This window comes from Manis pentadactyla, chromosome 2 (assembly GCF_030020395.1).
Source record: "Manis pentadactyla isolate mManPen7 chromosome 2, mManPen7.hap1, whole genome shotgun sequence".
NCBI classification, from domain to species: domain Eukaryota; kingdom Metazoa; phylum Chordata; class Mammalia; order Pholidota; family Manidae; genus Manis; species Manis pentadactyla.
The window spans coordinates 60,266,247-60,289,595 of record NC_080020.1 but is presented as its reverse complement, the minus strand read 5'-3'; the positions used below and the strand labels follow the sequence as shown (position 1 = coordinate 60,289,595).

The window sequence follows — 23,349 nt, the reverse complement described above, 5'->3', positions numbered from 1 at the left end:
GAATACTTGGTGGACAAAAGGAGATCACCACTTTAATTAGTAACATGCTAGAAGCTAGAGTGCTGGCACCCATTAATTCACTGTACAACAGTCCCATGTGGCCTGTGAGAAAGGCAGATGGCTCATGGAGACTAACAGACTATTGAGGCTTAAATAAAGTTGTAGTGTCCATAGCCTCAGCAGTTCCAGCCATGGTCTCCACCACACAGAAAGTGCAGCAGGCTGCAGGAGGCTGGCGCTCAGTGATGGACTTTGGAAGTACCTTCTTCTTCATCTGCATCTCTGAAAAGTGCCAACCCCAGTTTGCCTTCACATGGGGAGGACCCCAGTTTACATTTACTATGCTGCCACAGGGTTATCTGAACTCACCAGCGATTGTCACAACTTGGTCAAGAGGGATTTGTACCTGATGCAAATCTCGAGTGTACTAATACACTATATTAATGACATGACAGTATCAGTGATACACGTGACCAACCAGGCTGGTTAATAAATCCAGCAAAGGTCCAAGAACATGCTCAAACTGTCAAATTCTTAGGAATAATATGGGCAAGAGCCACCCAGAATATTTCACAAGTGACTAAAAATAAACTCACTACCCATCCCTAGAACCAAAAAAGCCCAGCATTTCATTGGTTTACTTTGATTCTGGAGGACACATTTTCCACACCTGCAAATAGTGCTAGCTCCCATCTATAGGACTACATGAAAGAAAGCTGTATTTGAGTGGGAACCTGAACAAAAGCAAGCCATGTCTGAATTACAAAAGGCAGTCATGCTCTTGATGCCTTTGGGCCCTTATGACCCCCACTCAGATGATTTTGGAAGTGTCTGCCACTCATACCCATGCAGACTGGAGCTAGTGGCAAAAGCCCATGAATGCCTTCTCCCAGCAGAGACCGTTGGGATTTTGGACTAGAAAATTCCCAGAAGCTGCTGCCTGGTACACACCATTTTGAGAGACAACTATTAGCATGCTACTGGGCATTAACTGAGACTGCCTCAATGACTAAAGGACATAGAATAATCTAGAAAGCTGAGATAACCATAATGTCATGGGTGATATTAGAGGAACACTCTTAATAAGGAAGAGTGTGCCCAGAAGAGTTCCATAATGAAATGTAAATGGTTTGTACAGGAGCAGGCTGCTAGGGGAATGCAAGGAGGCCCACCTGTATCCATGAGCAGGTTAGTCTCTTTTCCTCTAGGACCAAGGCTGTAGCCCCCCTATGAGCCTTGAGAAGCCACTGCTACATGGGCTGTGCCTGAGGAACACCTCTCAGCTGAGCAGCAAGGAGCTGCTTGGTTCACAGATGGCAGTTCCAAGATGAATGGACGATGTCCTGTTTACAAACCTGCTGCTGGATTAAGGCCAGTGGATGGCAAAACTCTGGTGGAGGAAGGTAAGAACAAATCAGTTCAGTGGGCTGAACTCCATGTTGTTTTACTGGCAATAATAGAAGAATGAACAATAAAATCCCCTATGTTTGGATTTTTACTGACTCCTGGGCTATAGCCAATGGCCTGGCAGTATGGTCAGGTAGATGAGCTATGGAAAACTGGACCATTAAAGGGATGCCCATGTGGGGCACAGCCCTATTGAAGTGACTCTGGGAATTTAAGGGGTGCATTAAAGTAGGACATGTCAATGCCCAACACAAGAACCCTCTTCCAGGATTGGAGGGTGACTGGAACCACCAAGTGGGCCAGTTGGTGTGTTCCTGAGGCAGCCCCCTGGGTCCATGAAATTAGTGGACATGGAGGAGCTGCATCAGTGCAGAGATGGGCTGAGTCTAGATTCTTCTGGCCCCTGTGAGGCACAGAATGCCAACAAGAGCTGTTCCATCTGTCAACAAGAGAGACAAAGGCTGCAGCTAGCTATGGGAAAACTTCCCAGGGGGAAAGCCCCACACATAGCTGGCAAGTGGATTACATTGGACGAAAACCAGTAGCCCCTGGGGGCTATAAAATGGGTCCTAACTGGAATAGACACTTACTATGGATTGGGGTTTGCCTATGTGGTGGTAGATGCAAATGCCCAAAATACTATTAAAGGATCAGAACAGAAGATACTGTACCATTTTGACACCAAGTTACATATCTTCAGACCAAGGGACACACTTTTCAGCCCACAGTGTCCAACAGTGGGCCAAGAGACATCGCAGCATGGACACACCACATTACATATCACTGTCAGAGCAATGGTTTAATAGAAAATTGAAATGGGCAGTTGAAATACTTGCTGTCTGAAATGGGGGAAGATAAAGGCATGAAGGGCTGGCCTACATGTCTTCAAGAGTGTGTGCTCACATTCAACATGAGGGGGCTAAGGGAGGGTTCCCAATGGGTAGGTTCCTCCACTTTCCTGGGGAATCTGGGAAAGAGGGGTGGGGGGGATGCTAGTGCAACTATACTTAGTTTTATATGTAGTTTTCCCCACATCTCCACTCTATTTTTTCTTACCTGATCTAGTGATTCCAGGACCAGGGCTACATCTGCGGGTGCTAGAAGCAGGGAAGATCACTCAGCAAAAAACTCTAACCTTACCCTTAAATCCTCATGTCAGAAATCCTAAGGGCCTCATGGGGTGGATCATGTCTTCACCCCATCTGGCCAAGTTTGGGATGACAGCGCTGTGCTGCCTATTGATCAGGACAACCTGTTAGTCCTGCACCTGGGGTGTGACCCCACCTTACACGCGTGGGAACAGACGGAAGGGAAGGCACTTGCTAGACTGGTACTACTGCTAGCAATCTGGACCAGCACAGTAGCCAAACCTAACGCCTCTTCCACAGGGGGAGAAGTTTGGGTAAAGATAAATGACCAATGGAGAGAAGGAGAAATTATAGCTGAGGTTAAAGGGATGAATAAGTGAGTTATGCAACGAGGGAAATCCAACATTTTATTAATACCTTGAGAGAGCTCCCAGCAGGAGAATAATATTGTCTCTTAGCAAAAGCATACCAGACACATCCCTTTAAAATGTCCCTTAAGGAAAAATCAAGCACTAGAAATAACTAGGCTATGGAGAAAACAGTGCAGAGGCAAATCACTCACCCATCACCCAAGTTAATCAGTCCTTTGTAGGTTTAAATGTGGGGATCACCTCCCTTCATTGAGGTGTAGCTCCTGGAAGGCATGAATTCTCAATAGAGATTTGTTTCATCAAAAATTTAAAATCTGATACTTATACTTAGAAATACCAGTGCAGCTTCCTCATCTGAACTTGCAGCTTCACTAGATATATTACCATTGTTGAAACCTAATGATTCTTGATAGTGATATTCAAAACTGATTCCAAAGAAGGGCTCTTCTACAGGATTTTAAACTATTTTTTTTCTTAAGAGTTAATGTATTGCTAACATCTTTTCTTTAACAGTGAGAAAGCTTCCCTTAACTGTTTAAAAAGCTGCTAAATTGCTGCTAACCAATGTAACTGAGGCTGGGTTATACTTATTTCATGTCTCCATTTACCAATCCTCTGTCAACTAGTTTGTGACACAGAAACACATTTGTTTCCGTTTTAGCAAAAAGTTATTCAAATTTCAAGTCTTAGCATTACTCCCTAAATTACTAAACATTTTATTATACCTTTGCTGGTTTTTTTCTGCAAAAACAAATACATATATACATAATATGTATTTAATGTATGCACACGCATTATAAGCACTTCGAAATTTATCTGAATGTTATTGTTTTACCTATTTCCTGGTTATATAAATTTCCAAGTAATATTTTTAAATAGTAAAATAATAAGACAGGACATAAGTAACCTAAAATTATTCAACTTCAATTCTCCTAGAAAAACCTACTGTACACTGTTTAAAAATCCTATATACATTAAAAACATGAGAAATGTCTCACAAGAAGGTACTTTATTATGAAAATGCAGACAACCATACATACATTTCTACTACTTAGTTAAACATCACATGTGATTTTCCTTTTCTGAATGTAGGGCACAACAACAGATACAGTAGAATCTTTAAAGTTGAAATTCCTATTTCACACTCTAGTCCTCAGATGTTCTGCAATCCTGCTGGTTGAAACAGAGAAGAGCCAAGCAGTCAGTTTCACATAAAGATTAGTTTATAGATTTTCGTTAAGTGCAGGTTGAAGTTAAGGAAGAGAAATATATACTAACATGAGAATACTCTCTGCTTCACCTTTCCTTCTGCCAGCCATGCCCATGCACAGGGTAATGGTCTGCCCTCACATATGGGGTCACTGACTAATGTTAATGACAAATGAGAAATTTTAGCAGTTGTCCTTCTTCCAAGAACAAAAGAAACATTGTAGAGAAGGTTTTGTTTTATAATAATCTGATTTTGATTCCAGTATTTGGAAAATTGCTATATAATTTGGATGGATGTTCAATGAAGTATTACATAATTATAACAAAAACTTTCTATAAAACACAATTAAAGAAAATTCCCCAAATGGTTGACATGTTTTCTACATTCAAATTTCAACATTTCTTCACATGAAATAATTATTGTTAGTCATAAAATAAAACATAAAAGCACAAAAATGGTTATCAATTCAGGTTTCAGTACATTTTTATCAATAAAATTCAAGGTAAGGTAAAAACAGAGAAACATATGATTATATTGAATTTTATGTCTACTAAAATTAAAGGAGCATGAAAATAAATTTGCAAACTGGCCAACTGACCAGAGATAGTTTCTGAGGAAATCTCTCCATATCAAGTAAAAGTAAGTAAAATTTTAATTTTTAAGGGGTTTTAAATTGTCTTTTGAGGAATAAATATGACCTTAGTTTAAATTTTTGACAGATATGATTTTATTTTTTTAATTATTGAGAAATAAACATCTATAGCCCAAATGAAAGTAATGAGAATAAACTATATGAAACCTAAACATCCTACATAATCAAAGGCCAACAACTAATATATAAGGTATTGCAGTCAGAAGTAATTTATGTGTACTTTCCTACTTCTACTTCAACCTTTACTTTCAAAGTATTGTTTCTATTGAAAGTATTAAATGTGTATCTTTTAAAACTTCAAAACACAAACACTATATTATTAATCTTATAATCAAATATAATACAAAAATGAATCACATTTGCTTATTAAAAATATAACCATATTACAATTACTTGAAATTTTGTTAACATAATATTCCATTAATAGACTGACACTAGGAATTCTTACACTGTGATGATCCAGTTGTCCTTTAGTTCTTTCCTTTTTTTTCACTTTTAGATTCTTCACTGGTATAAGTGGGATGTCACTGTTTTCCTTTAATAAGTATTTGTATATTACAAATGCAATAGCAGTAAAAAACACAGTGAATATTTTGCAAGAAAAACCTGAATTTAAGAAAAATACAACCATCAGATGTGTCAATTTTTTGTTATTGAAATATCATTGATATCAATCTTATATTGGTTTCAAGTATGAACACAGTGGTTCAGCAGTTACCCATATTATTAAATCCTTACCCTGACTAGTGTGGTTACTACCTGTCAACATAGGAAGATGTTACAGCATCATTGGCTATATTCTCCATGCTGTACTACTATCCCTGTGACCAACTTATATTATGATTGAGAATTTTTGTGCCCCTTCATCTCCCTCACCCTCCCCACCCACTCAACCCCTCCCCAATGGTTACCACTAGTGACTTCTCAGTGTCTGTGAGTCTACTGCTGTTTTGCTCATGCTGTTTTTCTTTGTTTTTATATTCCAATTTATTTAGAGCAAAAATGTTTGTGGAAAGAATGCCATTTACCAAAGAAAAAGTAAGTATATTTTATCTCTAAAGGTATCAGTTTCCCAATTGTAGAATGCATTTAACATCATAAACATATCAAGTTACTTAAGTTTTTAAATGTTTATAAAAACTCTTAGATTTCTTAAACATAAAGCACAAGAACAATACAAGGTGTGTTATTTTACTTATGTACATTAACAGGAGAATTGACAAACTGTAATATATCCACAAAATGAAACAGTACTCTGAAATTTTTAAAAAGCACACAAACTACTGCTATAGAGTAACATGGATGAATCTCCCCAGACCATAACGTTAAGCAAAACACACCACACAAAAAACAATACAACAAAACAAACAATGAAGAAAAACCCCAGTATGTACTGTATTCTATTTGGATAAACTTCTAGAACAGGAAAAACCAACATATTGTAATATAAATCTGAAAGCGATTTATCTATATAGGAGGGAAATTAACTGAAAAGAGTCATAGGGAAAATTTCTATAGTTTATTTTGGGTGCTGTTTCCATAGTTGCACTCAATTATCAAAAGCCATCACACTAAACATCTAAGAACTGTATCAATTACATCTCAATTTTTTTAAAAAAGAATATTGCTTGGCACATTTTCATGAACTAAACACAAGTGTGGCCAGCATCTGGATCAGGAACAAAACATCAACACCCCAGAAGTCCTCATGTTTACTCAGTTATTCATACTTCATGTAATTGTGTACCTTTCATTTTCACTGTTGTATAGTATTTCACAGTTGATTTGATCAACTTATCCATTCCATTGTTTATTGGCTATTTGATTATTCACCTTTGTGAAAAGTTCTTTCAAGTCTTTTGTCCACTTTTCTACTGTTATCTATCCTTTGTTTATTGTTGATTTGTGGAAATTCTTTATATATTTTGGGCATTAGTTCCTCCTCACCTTTTTACCTTTTTCATGTCTTCTACACTATGGCTATCTTTTATATCAGTTATTTATTTTGATCATCAGAATTCATTAACTTTCACATACTTTGGTTTTTCTTTTCTAGTTAGTGTGTATTGTGTCCTACTTATTCAATCCCTTCCTACTCCAAGGTCATGGAACTGAGAGTCTCCTGTTTTCCTCAAAAGGCTTTATTGCTTTATCTTTCACATTTATCTTCAGTGCACCTAGAGTTGATGTGAGGTAAAGATCAAGATACTTTTTCTAGATATGCATATATAAAATGACCCATTGCCCCTTATTTAAAAGATCATCTTTTTTACCATTGCAGTTTCTCTTTCCTTGCTGTAAATCAGTTGAGTGTGCACATGTATTCTCTATTCTATTCCATCGGTCATTGTGACAATGCTTTCACAACACCCTACTGTATTTTTTATTATAGCCTGATAATAGGTTTTGATATCGGGTAGCATGTATCCCTCAATTTTGTTTCTTCTTCAAGATTCTCTTAATAAGTCTTGGCCTTTTGGCTTTCCATATGAATTTCAATTCCCTTTTCAATTAAAAAAAAATACCCCCTGGGATTTAGTTTGTGATTACATTGATGTTATAGATTAATTTAGGAGAAGTGGCATTTAAAAATCTTCCTACCACTAAACATGATACATTTTTTTCATTTATTTAGGTTTTAATTTCTCTCAAATAAAATTTGCAGTTGTTCTGTACAACTTTCAATAGATTAAACTGGTACTTGACGTTTTTGTTATTGTAATTACATTATTTTTGTGTTTGGTTGTGCCTGATATATAGAAACACAATTGATTTTTGTATATTGATTATATATTAAGCAACCTTACTAAATTCACTTATTAATTCTAATATATTGATATGGATGCTAATTACAGGTGTGTTCACTTTACAAAAATGTGATTTTATAAAACTGTGTTTATAATATGTGCCCTTTACTGAATATTTCTATACTAAATATATATTACCTATGTTATACACTAAATATATATATACACATAATATTTCAATAAAAATTCTACCCCCAAAAAACCCAAACTGGATTAAGTGGTAAACATGGCAAATTAAAATAGGAAATGTTTGAAAAGGGCTTATAAGTTATCTCTTTACTGAAAATAAACTAGACCTAATAGTATCCTTCATTTGAGGTAAAGGGCACTTAATTAGTCATCCCAATGAAAACTTAAGATTTGAGAAAGAAACATCAAAAGAATTTCCTTGCTTCCAAAGGGAACTGATGTATTGATAATAAATCATTCTTTACTAACTTTTTCAAGTGATAAAACTTTTGGGAATCTGATGAATACTGCAGCCCTCCTCCACATAGGAAAAAAATTGGTCATACAAATGTACAATCAGAATTTTAGGATTTCAAAGATATTTCTTTGCGGGTTCCTAGGGTTCATGGTTCCCTGTTGAGTAAGCCTTGCTGTAGAGTAGTGATGTATATAGAACTTCCTGTGACAATGGCAGGGTTCTACACATGTATTGTCCAATTGTCATATATGACAATTGTGAAATTTTGCTGTCATTACTAAGTGAATTTTTAATTGCATTTAATTTAAATTTAAATAGATAATGCCAACCATATTGGACAATACAGCTCTCTCATACCTGTCTTCAAAGTTTACTGTGGTTAAAATCATCTGGGATGCTTTATTAAAAATACATATACTTATCACTAATCCCTGGTATTCTAATTTAGAGTCTCAGAACTTACATTTTTAGCAAGGATTCCAAGTGATTCTGATTCAAATGACTCATGGAATACACTTTAAAAGTACTAGTCTACACAACATTGCCACAAATGCATATTCCTATTGCAGTTTGCTGTGTTTGCCCTTCCTAACTGTAATTCCCTATGCTCTTTATTATTATCTCCTTTAGTAGCTCCCTAGCAGGATCTCTAGTCGGTCACCAACTCTATCAATTCCGTGCTGTGTCTGAAAACAGTTAAGCATGTTACACTTATAGCTAAAATACAAATTAAAAGGCTTGGCTGTGTTCAAAGAGGATTCCCTTAAGAACAGTGCTAAGTTGCTAAGTTTTATTGAATTATTTCTGAGAAATTAATTTTTACTTCTTAAATTTCATTCAATTTTTAATTAAAATTTTTTTTAAACTTACTCAGTATCTGGTGTTGACTAAGCTTGCTGGATGACTGACTTTTGAATTATTTTTCTCATTAAAAAAATCATTTCTCTTGTCATTTTATGGTTAAAGAAAACACACATGGCATGACTATAAAGAAATGAGACAAATTTTCGTGTGTGGCTTCTATTACCAGAGCTCATTATTATATAGTCACATCTGTCTCAGGTTTGGAAGGAAAATATGCCTTGGTTATATGATTATCAATTTTGTTACTTAAAATTTATTGAGTGCCAACTAGTTTAGCCCTGCCCAGCATTCCTGCCCATGAGACATCTGATCCACAGACACATCGCTTCTCAGAGGAACTTAAGCCCCAGCCCAGCGTGAAGAAGGCGCAGAGGATCCAGGTTCCAGAGTAGCAGAAGGATGGGAAGTATTGCAGTGGGCAGTAAAGAATAACAAGGCAGCCAAGGGTCCCGGGATGCCTGGAGGCTCAAGGAGAACCAGACATCAGCTTGGGTGGCCTTCCTGGAGGAGAACGCCCGCTACTGCAGGCGGTGGTGGCCATGCGCCAGGAGCCATCCCTCTACCAGGCGAGGCACCCCACTGACGGAGCACTCCTCTGCCGTGCTCACACTTGCACCCTGACGCCCTCTTCCTTCCCTGCCCTGTGGCCCGTGGGCCGGCCAGCTGGGTGCCCCAGGGATGTGATGGCACAGATAAATACATTTATATTTTTAAGAAAAAGCAAGCCTCCCCCCTCCTTCGAGGGGGTGAGGGGAAGGTAGGGCAGGGAGGTTCCTGTTTGTGTGCCCCCAGCAGGTAGAAGACCCTGTCTTCCCACTGCTTCCAGTAACACGATCCTAAATAAATCTAAACAGGTGTTTGTCCCTGTTAAATATTAGAGTCTATTATTATGTGGTTCTTTGAATTAATGAACCCACTCAGTAAAAATCACTAAACATATAAACACTTTAAAATATTTATCACACCAATAATATCTATACAGTAAAAATCACTGAATGTTAACAATAAATTGATATCTGGGGAGAGTTGGTGAATTTTCAAAGAAATACAAGCATATCTAGACTTTCCCAACACTTTAACCTAGCCCCTACAACCACAGCATCCCAATTCCCTATCCCTCCCATGGGCCAAGCAGTTAAAGCACTGAGCAAGAGACGATGTGAAATTTACACTGAAGTGGGGTAAGAGTAGCCTGATGCCTGCTCGTGAAAGATTTTTTTTCATGGAGATGGAAAGGGTCACAAAATAAGCAACTTGGTTGTATATGTATATGGGCAAAATTCGTCCCAAATTGAAATTCTGCTAATTATCACCCTTTATTCAGGAACAACATAAAACATTTATATGTTTAGATCAGTGCTTCAACTATTCATATTAATTTTATAGTACTAAGTTCCTAAAATATCTTCTACATAAATATATAAGACTTCTTTAACTATCAATATATCCATTTGTTCATAGTTTATTATTACTATACTTTACTGGAAACAACCATCAGTTTTTAAAACAACTTTACTTCTCTACATTTCTTCAATAGATGCCACTTACATAATCCTATCAAAAGGCGGGCCATTTTTGTCTTGTTATAGAACCAACAACTTCCTTTCTTTCCACAGTGCTCAATATCCCAAAAAGTACAAGAACTTTCTCCTATCATTTTAAAGATCACTGGTCCAGGAATAGTCCCTATGAAAAATGCAATGAGTATGAAGTCTCCATGAAAACACTGTAAGTGGGATCAGAATGATTTTTATCCTAAAATTAAACTTATATATGTGGTCATCATCACTGTAAACATATCATTTAAAATTATCTAAGAATTTACCTATAAATAGGATTATTAAAATTGGAAACAATGATTCAATGATTATATGTCCAAAAAATCCTTAACCCTATTGGCATTAAAAAATAGATTTGCATCTTTTTAGAATGCCATGCATGTTGTTACTTTAGGAGAAAGTATTTAAAACTAAACATTGTTTTTGTGAACTCAGTGTACCTCCAAAGATTTCAAACTGAAATTTTCAAAGACTGAGGAATTAGTTTCTCAATTCAGTGTGTATATGTTATTGATTGAGATATTGAGATCAATCATTGAAAATGTAAAGTCATTGAAAATCATCAGTTTGCCTGCAGCAGCCTTAGCTTCAGATGACCTTGTATTCAGAGGAACAGTTGTGTGCTGCCTGAGGGAAATCTCTGTATACTCTGAGAGACACCTCCTCAGCAACATCGCTTCCAGCTAAAAGTGAATGAACAATCATTAAAATAAAACTTTAACAAGCCACACCAGAGACATTAGAACAGGTTCTCAGAACTAGCATGTCTAATGATTATCCATCTTTGCTAAGAAATTATAAGGCCCCATGCCTTATGACTCTTGATTTCTGCCAAAGACCACTATCTGTCACCAGATCTCCCAAACTCAGTGAATGCTGGCACTCTGTAGTTGCTCAAAGTGAAAAGCCTAGGCCTATTTACTCATTTTTTTATTTCCCATCATATTTTTCCAATCTGTGATAAACCTTTGTAACATTAACTCTACATATTTCTTGGATATGTTGATTTCTCTTTGTCTCCACTACAACCCCTAGAATCCAATTTTATATAACTCTGAGTTAAACTTCAGCAAAAGCCTCCCTTTTCTTTCCTCCACATTTATCTTCTGTATTTCTCCCTCCAGCAGCAGTTTTCTTTTAAATATAAATCAGATAATATCTATCTTCTACTTAAAATTCTCTGAAATTCTTTGACGGCAAAATCCAGCAAGATCTAGGGACAGCCCATATCTAAAATATCATCTGATTCCACCCTCTCCCATTCAAAAGAGTATCAGTCTTACTGGCTTCCTTTCTGATGCAAAAACTGTTTGTGCACTTGCTGTTTCTTTAGCTCCCTCTTCCATTATGAATCTGTCCTTATCTAGGGGCTCACTGTCCACCATAAAAACATGTTTTAATTTTTCCCAATTTAAAAAGCTAGTGGTTTTGGTTTTTTCTTTACAAATTGAAACAGGGATCAACTTTGGGACCTAACTACCTGCAATAAGGCATGTAAGCCTCTGAAATGAAGATTCCCGGTTTGCTTTACATAATAGGACAACCTCTAAATGTGTGAGCAAACTGTGCCCTGTGGCTCATATAAATATCCAGGGTGACCGCTGTATAGTTGTGGTTAAAGGTTAATTTTAACCCTGTATATTGATCTAGTTATAGAATGATTTCTCTGATTCCCCATTAGAGCTACACTTAAAGTGTCTACTTTATTGACTCAGTTTATCATATGTCTTTCAGTCTTCAATCCAATCAAATCTTGTTTCCTTACCCCAATAATACTTTTAATCAACTTCTTGAATAAGGGGTCCTAACAGAGTCATATTGTGGATATGCAAGCTAGTTTTTACTATTTTTGAGGAAGCCTGAAGTACAGAGTGCATTACTCTCAGCAAAATCAATTTGTTCTTTAGATATATAAATCTTTAAAAACATCAGAATCATTGTATTTGGTAATGAAATGATTAAAAGGACTAGTCTAGGTTAGTGAATTCCCAAACATGCAAGTAATGTAAAATAAAGTAGCTGTGCTGATATAAATGTTTTGTTTCAGCCTACCAACCACGTGTATGAGCTTGATGAATATACTACTGATCAAATAAAATACCTCTTCTAATCAGATATAATCCTGAGGCATACTTCATATAACAGTTAGGTTGGACTTTACATTAGATAGTCTTTTTACATTGTCTTGTCTCCTAAATTGTGCAAAGCAGAGCCACCATTAATTTACTTTGGGTCACTTTACAATTATTTATTTGATATTCTAAATACATATGTAGACACATACACATATCAGAAAAGGAACAGTTCAAAATTAATAAAAGATTGCTGAAAGTCCATACCAAATATTCTCAAAATCACATAGGTCACACCCAAGGCCAGAACACGTTGTTTTTCAGATACAATCCTGCAAGCAATAGCAATGGTATCATCAAAACAGCATTATTATTAGCTATAGAGAATGTTTCCTATATTCAAAGTTAATTTTTTGCTCTGTGCATCTTTAGCCATTTGACAGAGTTCAATGTGGTTGAATTAAAGAACTAGAAGTCCATATCCTCCCCCTTGCCACCACTTCCAAAGCTTCTTGCTCTTCACAAGGAGGAAGCATTTATGGACCAAACCCTCTGCCCCAGCCTCCTCCCTTTTCTTGGCTCAAAAAGACAGCACTAACTTTCAAAATTCTCTTTTTTCATTCTGTGGTACATAGCCATTGATTGAGGTTTTTTTCTTTTTGCACCTGGAAATCAACTATCTACATTTCTCTACCTTGCTTTCTGCCCTGGGAGGCTGACCTAAACAGATTACATCAATAGGCTCTCTTTTCCTCTGTCTTCTGATTGGTTTCTAGTATGACCAAAATTTTCATCCAAAATGACTCAATTTATTCAAATGTGGCACATGTACAACATTTTGTGACTATTCTGCAAAAAGGGAGATAATTCCACCCATGTCAACCTGGTAAAAATATATACTTTTCCTCAAATGTTTGCTACTAAGAAAATAAAATAAATGAACCAATTCTCAAATGATAATGATATTTTTAAATAAACACTTTACACTTTTATTATGAGCAGATTCATCAAAGAGAGGTAAAAGAAATAGTGTCACATTTTAGAACCAAACTTTAGTATAAGTTTTAGGAATAAAATGGAAACGTTGGTCAAATGCCTAACTATAATTGAGTATACTGTTTCATTTAGCATAAGTAGCTTTCTTTTATGTAATAATGATACTGTTGCTCTCTGAAACATATATAGAGCAGAGTATAATTCAAAAGTATAATCATTAAGAAGTGTTTGTATATCTTCGGTTTGATTACAATCCTCTTTGTAACTGATACACAAAACAAAATGAAAAGGTTAATGATTCCTATAATTTTCTGAAATCAAATGAACAGCACAAAAATAAATATTAGAAATCTACAAGATCTCCCAAATTTGTAATGAAAAGCTACTATGCTTTAACAACAAAGTGAATTTTTTTGTATTTTGCATAACGAGTAAGGCTATGATAGGATGATGTAAGAATTTTATGGAGTCAACAATTTGTTAGCACTCTTCCAAAATATAAAAGGCAACTTCTGCTCTATCTTATGACTTCTAAATGTGTATTTCCAGTCCATGGCTTTCTTAAAAGACTTTAGTTCTATTTTTGAGTCTCTATCTACACAAAGGTTGCTCTCCATTAATGGTCCTTATCACAAGAAGTGGAACCATCATCTATGCAGCTTTCAAGCCCAAAACCTGGAAAGAGGCATCCTTGACACCATCTTTTTCCTCATTTTCCACAATTAATAATCAAATACTGTGATTTTTAAAAATAATTTTTATCTTATCTTTTTCTCTGATTTTCTTCATCTCCAATTCCACTGGCTTACTCCAAGCCTATATCTTTGGCTTGAAAAAAAATGAAACAACTTCCTAACTTATCTCTCAACAACCATCCTTATCCTTTCACTCTCCACTTAAAAGCCAAACTGATCTGTGTAAAGGTGAAATTCTGATTATTTCACTCAGCATCCAGCCCTCATTGAAAATTGGCAAGAACCTTAGGGACAACTTTAAAGCATCAAGTCACCTCTAAAAACTTCTCTCTCTGGAATTTTAATCCCTTTGGTCCTCTGCCACATTCTGCCCTTAAATATATGATTTTTATCATTAAATCCAGCTTTTCTGGTTTCCCTCTATAGGAACACCAGCCTATGACAAACTACTACTCCATTTACTCTACCTCCATGACTCTAATTATCACTTACTTGATAGTGATGTCACAATTTATGTATTTGGTTTTAACTTTTATTGTAGTTAGTTTTAATTAACCCTGATTTGTTGAATTTGTAGTATAATTACAAAATTCAGTGTTTTTTTGGGCAAATACAAATAACTTTAAAATCATATCTCTGTACATTCCCTTCTTTCTTCACAGGAAGTAGCATACTATATTCACTGTTCTGTACCTGATTTTTTTTCATGTAACAGTACATTTGTAAGATCCTTTCCTATATGAACACAGAGTGTCTCCCTGTCATTTTTTTCAATTGCATTACATCGCATTGTGCAGAATTGCAATCCTTTATTCAACCAGCTTGTTGCACCTTCCAACTTAGCTTTTTCCCACTGTTACACATGTAGTTCATATATAATTTATGTGTATGTATATAGTGCAGATTATAAATATATCTGTTCACACAATTTCTGCAAAAAGGATTTCAAGAAGTTCAAGTGCTGGCATAATGGGTAAACACACTTGGAATTTTTTTAGGTTTTAAAGATAACTTTTCATAGGAGTTGTGCCATTTTGTGCTATTTCAAGCAATATATGAAAGTACTTGTTTCTACATAGCCACATAAACATATTCTGTTATCAAAATTTTATTCTTGTCAACTAGAAACATAAGAAATATTATCACATTAAATGTTTAATTTCTATGTCCCTTATTATAGGTGTGGTTGAACATCCTTTCATATTTCTATTTGTATCTTGTTTCCCTTGATGCTTTCTCATTTTTTATTGTGTTAACTTAGGAGAACTTTAATAATTGGAAGGACTGATCTTTTTATAGGGTATGAGTTGCATATATTCAATGTTGCTTGATTTTGACTTTGCTTCTTATTTTTAATTTTATGGAATAAAATTTATTAGTCTTTCCATGTGACTTCTAGATTTTTAGTCATAAATACTTTCCCCTTTTTAAGATAATTATGAAATAAGACAATGCTTTTTCTAACATTTGTATTGTCTAATTTTTTTACATTTAAATCTGTTCCACTTGAGTTCTCCTGGGATGTCATGTGGGCTCCAGGTGTACATTTTCCTCAAAGTCTATCTTGTTATACCCAAACCACTTTCTCAAAAGTTCATTTTTGATGCACTTCTTTAAGATTCCACTTTCATTATATATTAAATTCCCCTATGAGTTGAGATATATTTCTAGACTTATTGTCAGTCTATGCATAAATCAATACTATATTGCTTAAATTATTGAGACTTTCTGGTACATTTTAGTTTATAAGGCTAAACTTCCATTGTTGTGCCTCTTTGTTACAGATTCCCAAGCTACCCTTGCTTGCTATTTTTCCATAAGAACTTTAGAATCAGGTTTTATAGTTTAAGAGTTCTATTGGTATTTTCATTATCACATTAAAATTATCAATTACCTTAAGGAGAACTGATATATTGGTGTTATCAGGCCTATCATCCAATAATAAGGGATATATTTTTCCAAGTTGTACAAGTCAGTCTGCTTTTGTGACATTTGGGTGTGTGTGTGTTTCATTTTGTTTTTAATTTCTTTATTGAAGTATAATTAATATACACTCTTATATTAGTTTCAAGTGTGCAATACATTGGTTCAACAGTTACCCATATTATTAAATCCTCCCCCTTCCCCAACTAGTACAGCTACTGTCTGTCAACATAGGAAGATGTTACAGAATCACTGACTATATTCTCCATGCTTTATTACTAGCCCCATGACCAACCTACATGATGATTGAGAATTTTTGTGCCTCTTTATCCCCTCAACTTTTCCACCCACCCATCCCAAGTTTTTAACTTTCTATTCTGAAATTATTATCTATTTTGAAACTCACAGGTAGTAGTAAAAATAGTATAAAATGTGTATACCTTCATCCAGCATCCCCCAATGATGAAATCTTATAACTGTAGTATACTATTAAAACCAGGAAAATGACACTGGTTTATTACTATTAACTAGACTAGAGACCTTAATCTGTTTTCATTTATCACTTAATATAGGTTAAAAATTTTTTTAACTTACTTTATTTTGTGGGTATGTGTTTGTGTGTGTTGTTTTTTATTCTTGTCTAAATGAATTGGCTGTTATTTTCAATATGAAGTAAAAAGAATGGTTAATATTGCTTTTGGAAGTTTCATTGTAACTGGGAAGACAAATATTAGAGTTCAAATATCATCAAGAATGAAGGACCCTATGTTTAACATACCTTTCTTTCAGTCAGTACATCTTGAAAAACTATACCCTAGGATAAAGGGAAATCTGAAAATTGATGTCTTTTAAAGACTTAAACCTATCCTCAAACGAACTAAATTTCTGTTTCAATTATAGAGAACTCTCCCTATTCTAGCTGCCTGAACAAAGCTATTATAAAAAATTTTGGAGTTATTAATGTCCAGGACCTCAATTATTTTTGGTACACAAAATCCCACATATGATTAAAAATAATTACAGGAATTATAAAAGACAGGATCAAGAGAAAAAAACACAATATAAGTAGTTCTATAGAATATTCAGATGCTAGATATGAGAGAAATTTTAAATTTGGGCAATTAATATGTCCAAGAGAACAGATGACAAGATAGGGAATATTATCAGACAATTAGAATCTATTCAAAAGAAATTAAATCCTATAACTGAAAAATACACTATTTTAAGAATCCAGTAGGTGAGTTTAATAGCTAAACAGACAAAGATAAAGATAGAATTAGTAAACTAGAATATAGGTAACTGGAAAAGCAGGTGAAGTTAAGATTAATCAAGTAGAATATTGGTAAATGGAAAAAAACTTAAGTCTGAAACAAAAAACATGAAAACAAATGAAAAGAAAGTAAAAGAACATAGGAGACACATGGAAGGTTTATAATATGTGTAACTGATATTCCAAAGGTGAATAAGGAATGGAGCAGAAGTAACATTTGAAGAAAGAATAATTAAGAATTTTCTAAAACCAATGAAAATTATTGAAATCACCCAAGACAGCTATTATCAATTCCTTTTTTTTCCTACACATGCATGTTGCTTCTGACATCAAAAGGTGGGTTCTAATTTTCCTCATCTTGAAACAATGATTCTTTTGACAAATATAATGCAGAAAAGTAACATTCCTGGACTTCCAACGTAGGTCAGACACAGCCTTACAGCTTATGCCTTGTAGCTTATGTGTGGGTCTCTTGGAACACTAATACTTGAAATGCTCTCTTTTCAAGCTCTGCACTTTGTTAGCAGAAGTATAAGTCACACAAAGAGCCCAGTTATGACCAATCAGCCCCAGAAAATTTTAGGTTCCCAGAAAAATTTAGACTAAATTGTCAGCCACCATGGAAATCCAGCCCAGTCATACTGATCAGATGATTCAAGTGCCATATACCACCTGAACAAAAGATTATGAGAAACCCCAAGAAAGAACTACCCCATTGAACTCAGTCAACTCACAGGACCAAGAAAGATAAGGATAAACTGTTGTCATTAAATGATTAACTATGGGATGGTTGGTTACTGCTGCGGGCTGAATTGTGTCCTTTCCAAAATATATGTATGTTGAAATACTAACCCCAAGTACCTCAGAATGCCACCGTACTGGAGACAGGGTTTTACAGAGGCAATTAAGATAAATGAGGTCAGTTGGATGACCCCTAGTCCAATATGACTGGCGTCATTATAAGATAAGGAAATATAAACACAGACATATACAGAGCAAAGATGACAAGAAGCTTCAGGGAAAGACTGCCATCTATAAGCCAAGAAGATTGGGAACAAATCCTTCACTCACAGCTCTCAAAAGGAATCAATCCTGCTAAAACCTTGATGCTGAATTTTGAGAATCCAGAACTGTAAGAAAATTAATTTCTGTTGTTTAAGCCATTCGACCCTTGATACCACTTAATGGGAGCCTAGCAAACTACCACACTTACCATCATAACAGATAACAAGAAAAGAAAACAAGTCTGTTTTTTAAAGACATAAGACATTTTTAAAACCCCATGCAGCATAAATGCAAACAAAATCATATTAAGGAATATCATAGTAAAATTTATCAGATCCCAAGACAAGGAGAAAAAGGTTAAAAGCATCTAGAGAAAAAGGTACATTACATTCAAAGGAACAGTATTAAAATACTATCATGGAAGTAAGGGAGAGAGTTAAAGTATTTCTTCAAAGTGCTAGCCAAATTATGATTTTATAATAAAAGTGGACTAGGGACCTTCTTAAACTAAAATAATAATAATAATAAAACCAATAAAATTCATTTCCAGCAGAACCACAGTAAAAGAAATTTTACTAGAAGAAAGAAATGATCTTTGAAGAAAGCACAGAAATGAAAGAAAAAAAGAGATTCTGACAGTATGACAATAAATATATAATATATAAACTTACATCCTTTAGGACTTAAAAATTAAGTAAAATCAAAACACATTGCAAAAATTACAAAAGTTGGAAAGAGTTTATGGAGTTAAAGTATTCATATATCTCTGCATTATCCAAGAATTGGCAAAGTACTAATTTACATTAGACTTTAAAGTAAATATATATTCTTGTAATTTTCTAAAGTGACTACTACAAGAAAATGAAACATATTTAGCAAATAAAAGAGGTAAAATAACACTAGAAATGATCAATTCAAAAAAGTAAAGAAAGGAAGTAAAAAAACAGTACAAAAAAATGTTTAAACAACACTAAAATGATAAAAACTCAAACATATCAACAATTACTTTTAATTGAACAGTCTATATAATCCAATCAAAAAACTGAATTATTATATTGTCAGGGTATGCCCTGCACAGAGTGTCCAAAAAATCCCCTAGCTTGAACCCACTTCAATTCCAGCCACCCTGCCAGGGTGCAGAGGGCCCCAACAGCTACCCAACCCATGCCTGCTTCAGCTCCAGCGGCGCCATGACTGCAGCCCCACTGCAGCCCTCATCCACAACAGCTCCAGCCAACCAGCCAAAGCTGCCAGGCACATGGACTCTGCACAGGCCACTTCTTCAAATCTAAGACACATAGCTGTTCTGCCTAATTCACAGAAACACAGAAATTCAAACAAAATGAGAAGACAGAAGAACTTGCTCCAGATGAAAGAAAAAGACAAAACTTCAGAGGAAGAACTATACAAAACAGAGTTAAGCAATCCACCTGATAAAAAGTTCAAAGTAACAGTTATAAAGATGCTCACTGAACTTGGGAGGAGAATGGATGAACTCACTGTGAACTTCAATAAAGAGATGGGAAATATTAAAAAAAAAACCAATGAGTGATGAAGAATACAGCAAATGAAATGAAAAATACACTTAGAGAGAATCAACCACAGATTAGAGGATACAGCGGAATGGATTTAGTGATCTGATAGAGTAATGGAAAACACTCCAGCTGAACAGGAAAAAGAAAAAGGAATTTTTAAAAATGAAAATAGGTTGAGACCTTGAGGACAACATCAAACATATTAACATTCATGTTATAGGGGGCCCAGAAAGAGAAGAAAGATAGAAAGGGGCAGCAAACATACTTGATGAAATAATAGCTGAAAACTCCTCTAACCTGGAGAAGAAAACATACATCTAGTCCAGGAATCAAAGGGAGTACAAAACAAGATGAATGCAAGGCAGTCCACACCAAAACATGTAATAATTAAGATGTCAAAGATTAAAGATAGAGAGAGAATCCTAAAAGCAGCAAGAGAAAAAGCAACTAGTTACATAAAATGGAAACCCCATAAGGTCATTATATGACTTTTCAGCAGAAATTATGCAGGTCAGAAGGAAGTGACATAATATATTCAAGTGCTGAAAGGATAAAACAATGAAGGAGGCTCTAGCCAGAGAATGTGTTATTCAGAACCGAAGATGAGATGAAGAGTTTTCCATAAAGAAAAGTTAAAATTTATCTCCACTTATAAGAAATGTTAAAAGGACTTCTTTAAGCAAAATGAAGAGGGAATAAATAGAAGAAAATTATGGAAGGAAAAAATTTCACTGGTAAAATCAAACATAAGGTAGAGATAGTACATCACTTAAAAGCTAGTATATAGGTTAAAAGACAAAAGTAGTAAAATCAGTTATATGTATTATATACATAATACATGTGTATGTATTGTGCTAAGTTAAGTCAGAGGAAGACAAATATCATATAATTTCATACATATGTGTACTCTAAAAAGCAAAACAAACAAAACAGAAATAAACTCATAAACACAGATAATGGACTCTTGGTTACCAGAGGGGAAGGGGAATGGGAGGATGTGTGAAATAACTGAAGGGGATGAAGAGGTACAAATGTCAAATTATGAAATATATTAGTCACAGGGATGGATGTTTAGCATAGGGACCATAGCCAAAAACATCATAATATCATGGCATGATCATAGACAGTAACTACACTTACCATGGTAAGTATTTAGCAATGTATGTAATTGTCAAATCACTCAGTTGTTCATCTGAAACCAATATAATATTGTATATCAACTATATTTCAATTAAAAATTTTTAATCAATTACATATAAAAATTAGTGAAGGAAATCACAAAGATGTAAAACATGACATCATATACTTAAAACATGGAGAAGAGGGAGTAACTTTGTAGTGCTTTTAAAATATATTTAAACTTAAGAGACTATCAACTTATTGCAGACTGTTATATATTTAGGATGTTGTATATGAACCTCACGGTAACCTCAAAGCTAAAACCTGTAACAGATACACAAAAATTAAGAGAAAGGAATCCATGTATAACACTAAAGAAAGTCATCAATCACAAGGGAAGAAAGCAAGAGAAGGAGAAAGGAATAGAGAACTACAAAAACAACCAGAAAACAGTTAACAAAAGGGCAATAAGCACATACATATCAATAGTTACTCTAAATGCAAATGGTCTAAATGCTCCAATCAAAAGACATAGGGTGACTGAATGTATAAAAAAATAAGATCCATCTACATGCTGCCTATAAGAGACTCACTTCAGACCTAAAGACACAAAGTGAAGGGAAGGAAAAAAAGGCATTCCATGCAAATGGAAGTGGGAAAAAAAAGCTGGGGTAGCAAAACTTTTATCTGACCAAATAAGACTTCAAAACAAAGAATGTAACAGGAGACAAAAGAGGGCATTATGTAATGATAAAGGGACCAATCCAGCAAGAGGATATAATAATTGTAAATATCTATGCACTCAAAAGAGGAGAACCTAAATATATAAAACAAATATTAGCAGATGTAAAGGGAGAAATTGACAACAATACAGTAATATTCAGGGAGTTGAACACCCTACTTACATCAATGGATAGATCATCCAGCAAAAAGTCAGTAAGGAAACAGTCGCTTTGAAAGACATTAGACCAGATGGATTTAACTTCCACACAAAACAGCAAAATACACATTCTTTTCAAGTGCACATGGAATATTCTCTAGGACAGATCATGTTAGGCCAAAAACAAGTTTCAATAAAACTAAGATTAAAATCATATCAAGCATCTTTTCCAACCACAGTGGTATGAAACAAGAAATTGATTACAAGAAAAAAACTGGAATAAAAACACAAATATGTAAAGACTAAACAACATGCTACTAAACAACCAATGAATTAATGAAAAATCAAAGAGGAAATAAAAAAATACACAAAGACAAATGAAAACAAACACAATGCTTCATCTTACTATGCTGATGGACAGTGACTGTAATGGGGTATGTGGTGGGGACTTGATAATGGGGGGAGTCTAATAGCCATAATGTTGCTCATGTTATTGTACATTAATGATACAAAAATTTAAAAAAAAAGAAACACAATGCTTCAAAATCCTTGGGACATAGCAAAAGCAGTTCTAAGGAACATTTCTAGTGACACGGGCCTACCTCAAGAAACAAGAAAATTTTCAAATAAACAATCTAAGCTTACACCTAAAGGAACAAGAAAACAGAACAAAGCCCAAAGTTAGCAGAAAGAAGGTAATAATAAAGATCATAGTAGAAATAAATGAAATAGAGACTTAAAAAGAATAAGAAACCCACAGTAGAAAAGATAAATGACAGATATTTATCCAGGCTCATCAAGAAAAAAAAGAGGATTCAAATAAATAACATCAGAAATGAAAAACAAGTTTTAACTGACACAAAAGGATTATGAGAGACTACAATGAAAAGTTATATGCCAACAAATTGAACAACCTAGGAGAATCAGATAAATTTCTAGAAACATACAGTCTTTCAAGACTGACCCAGGAAGAAATAGAAAATCTGAGCAAACCAATTGCTAGTCATGAAATTGAATTGGTAATCAAAAAACTCCCAAGAAACAAAAGTCCAGGACTTCATGGCTTCACAGGTGCATTCTGCCAAATATTTACAGAAGAGCTAAGACCTATCCTCAAACATTCTAAAAATAGAAGAGAAAGGAATCCTTCCAAATTTATTCCACAAGGCCAGTATTCCCCTGAAACCAAAGATAGAAAGATATTACAAGAAAAGAGAATTAAAGACCAATATCCCTGATGAACACAGATATAAAAATCCTCAACAAAATTTTAGCAAAGAAAATTCAAAAATACATTAAAAGGATCACTCACCATGACCAAGCAGAATTTATTCCAGAGATGCAAAGATGGTTCAATATTCATAAATAAATCAATGTGATATGCCCATTAACAGAAGGAAAGATGAAAATCATATATATGATCATCTCAATAGATGCAGAAAAAGCATTTGATAAAGTTTAACCTCAAT

At 34.7% G+C, this 23,349-nt stretch overlaps 1 protein-coding gene across 1 annotated transcript in view; it reads right to left on the bottom strand.

Annotated features, from left to right (window-relative positions):
* Positions 1-3,865: 3,865 nt before the first annotated feature.
* Positions 3,866-23,349, bottom strand: part of SLCO6A1 (solute carrier organic anion transporter family member 6A1) — a 266,388-nt gene continuing 246,904 nt past the window's right edge. Inside the window, 4 exon segments of the mRNA XM_057497503.1 lie at positions 3,866-4,036; positions 5,177-5,334; positions 10,375-10,512; positions 12,725-12,789. Coding sequence (XP_057353486.1) covers positions 4,013-4,036; positions 5,177-5,334; positions 10,375-10,512; positions 12,725-12,789 — 385 coding nt within the window. The 3' untranslated portion in view covers positions 3,866-4,012.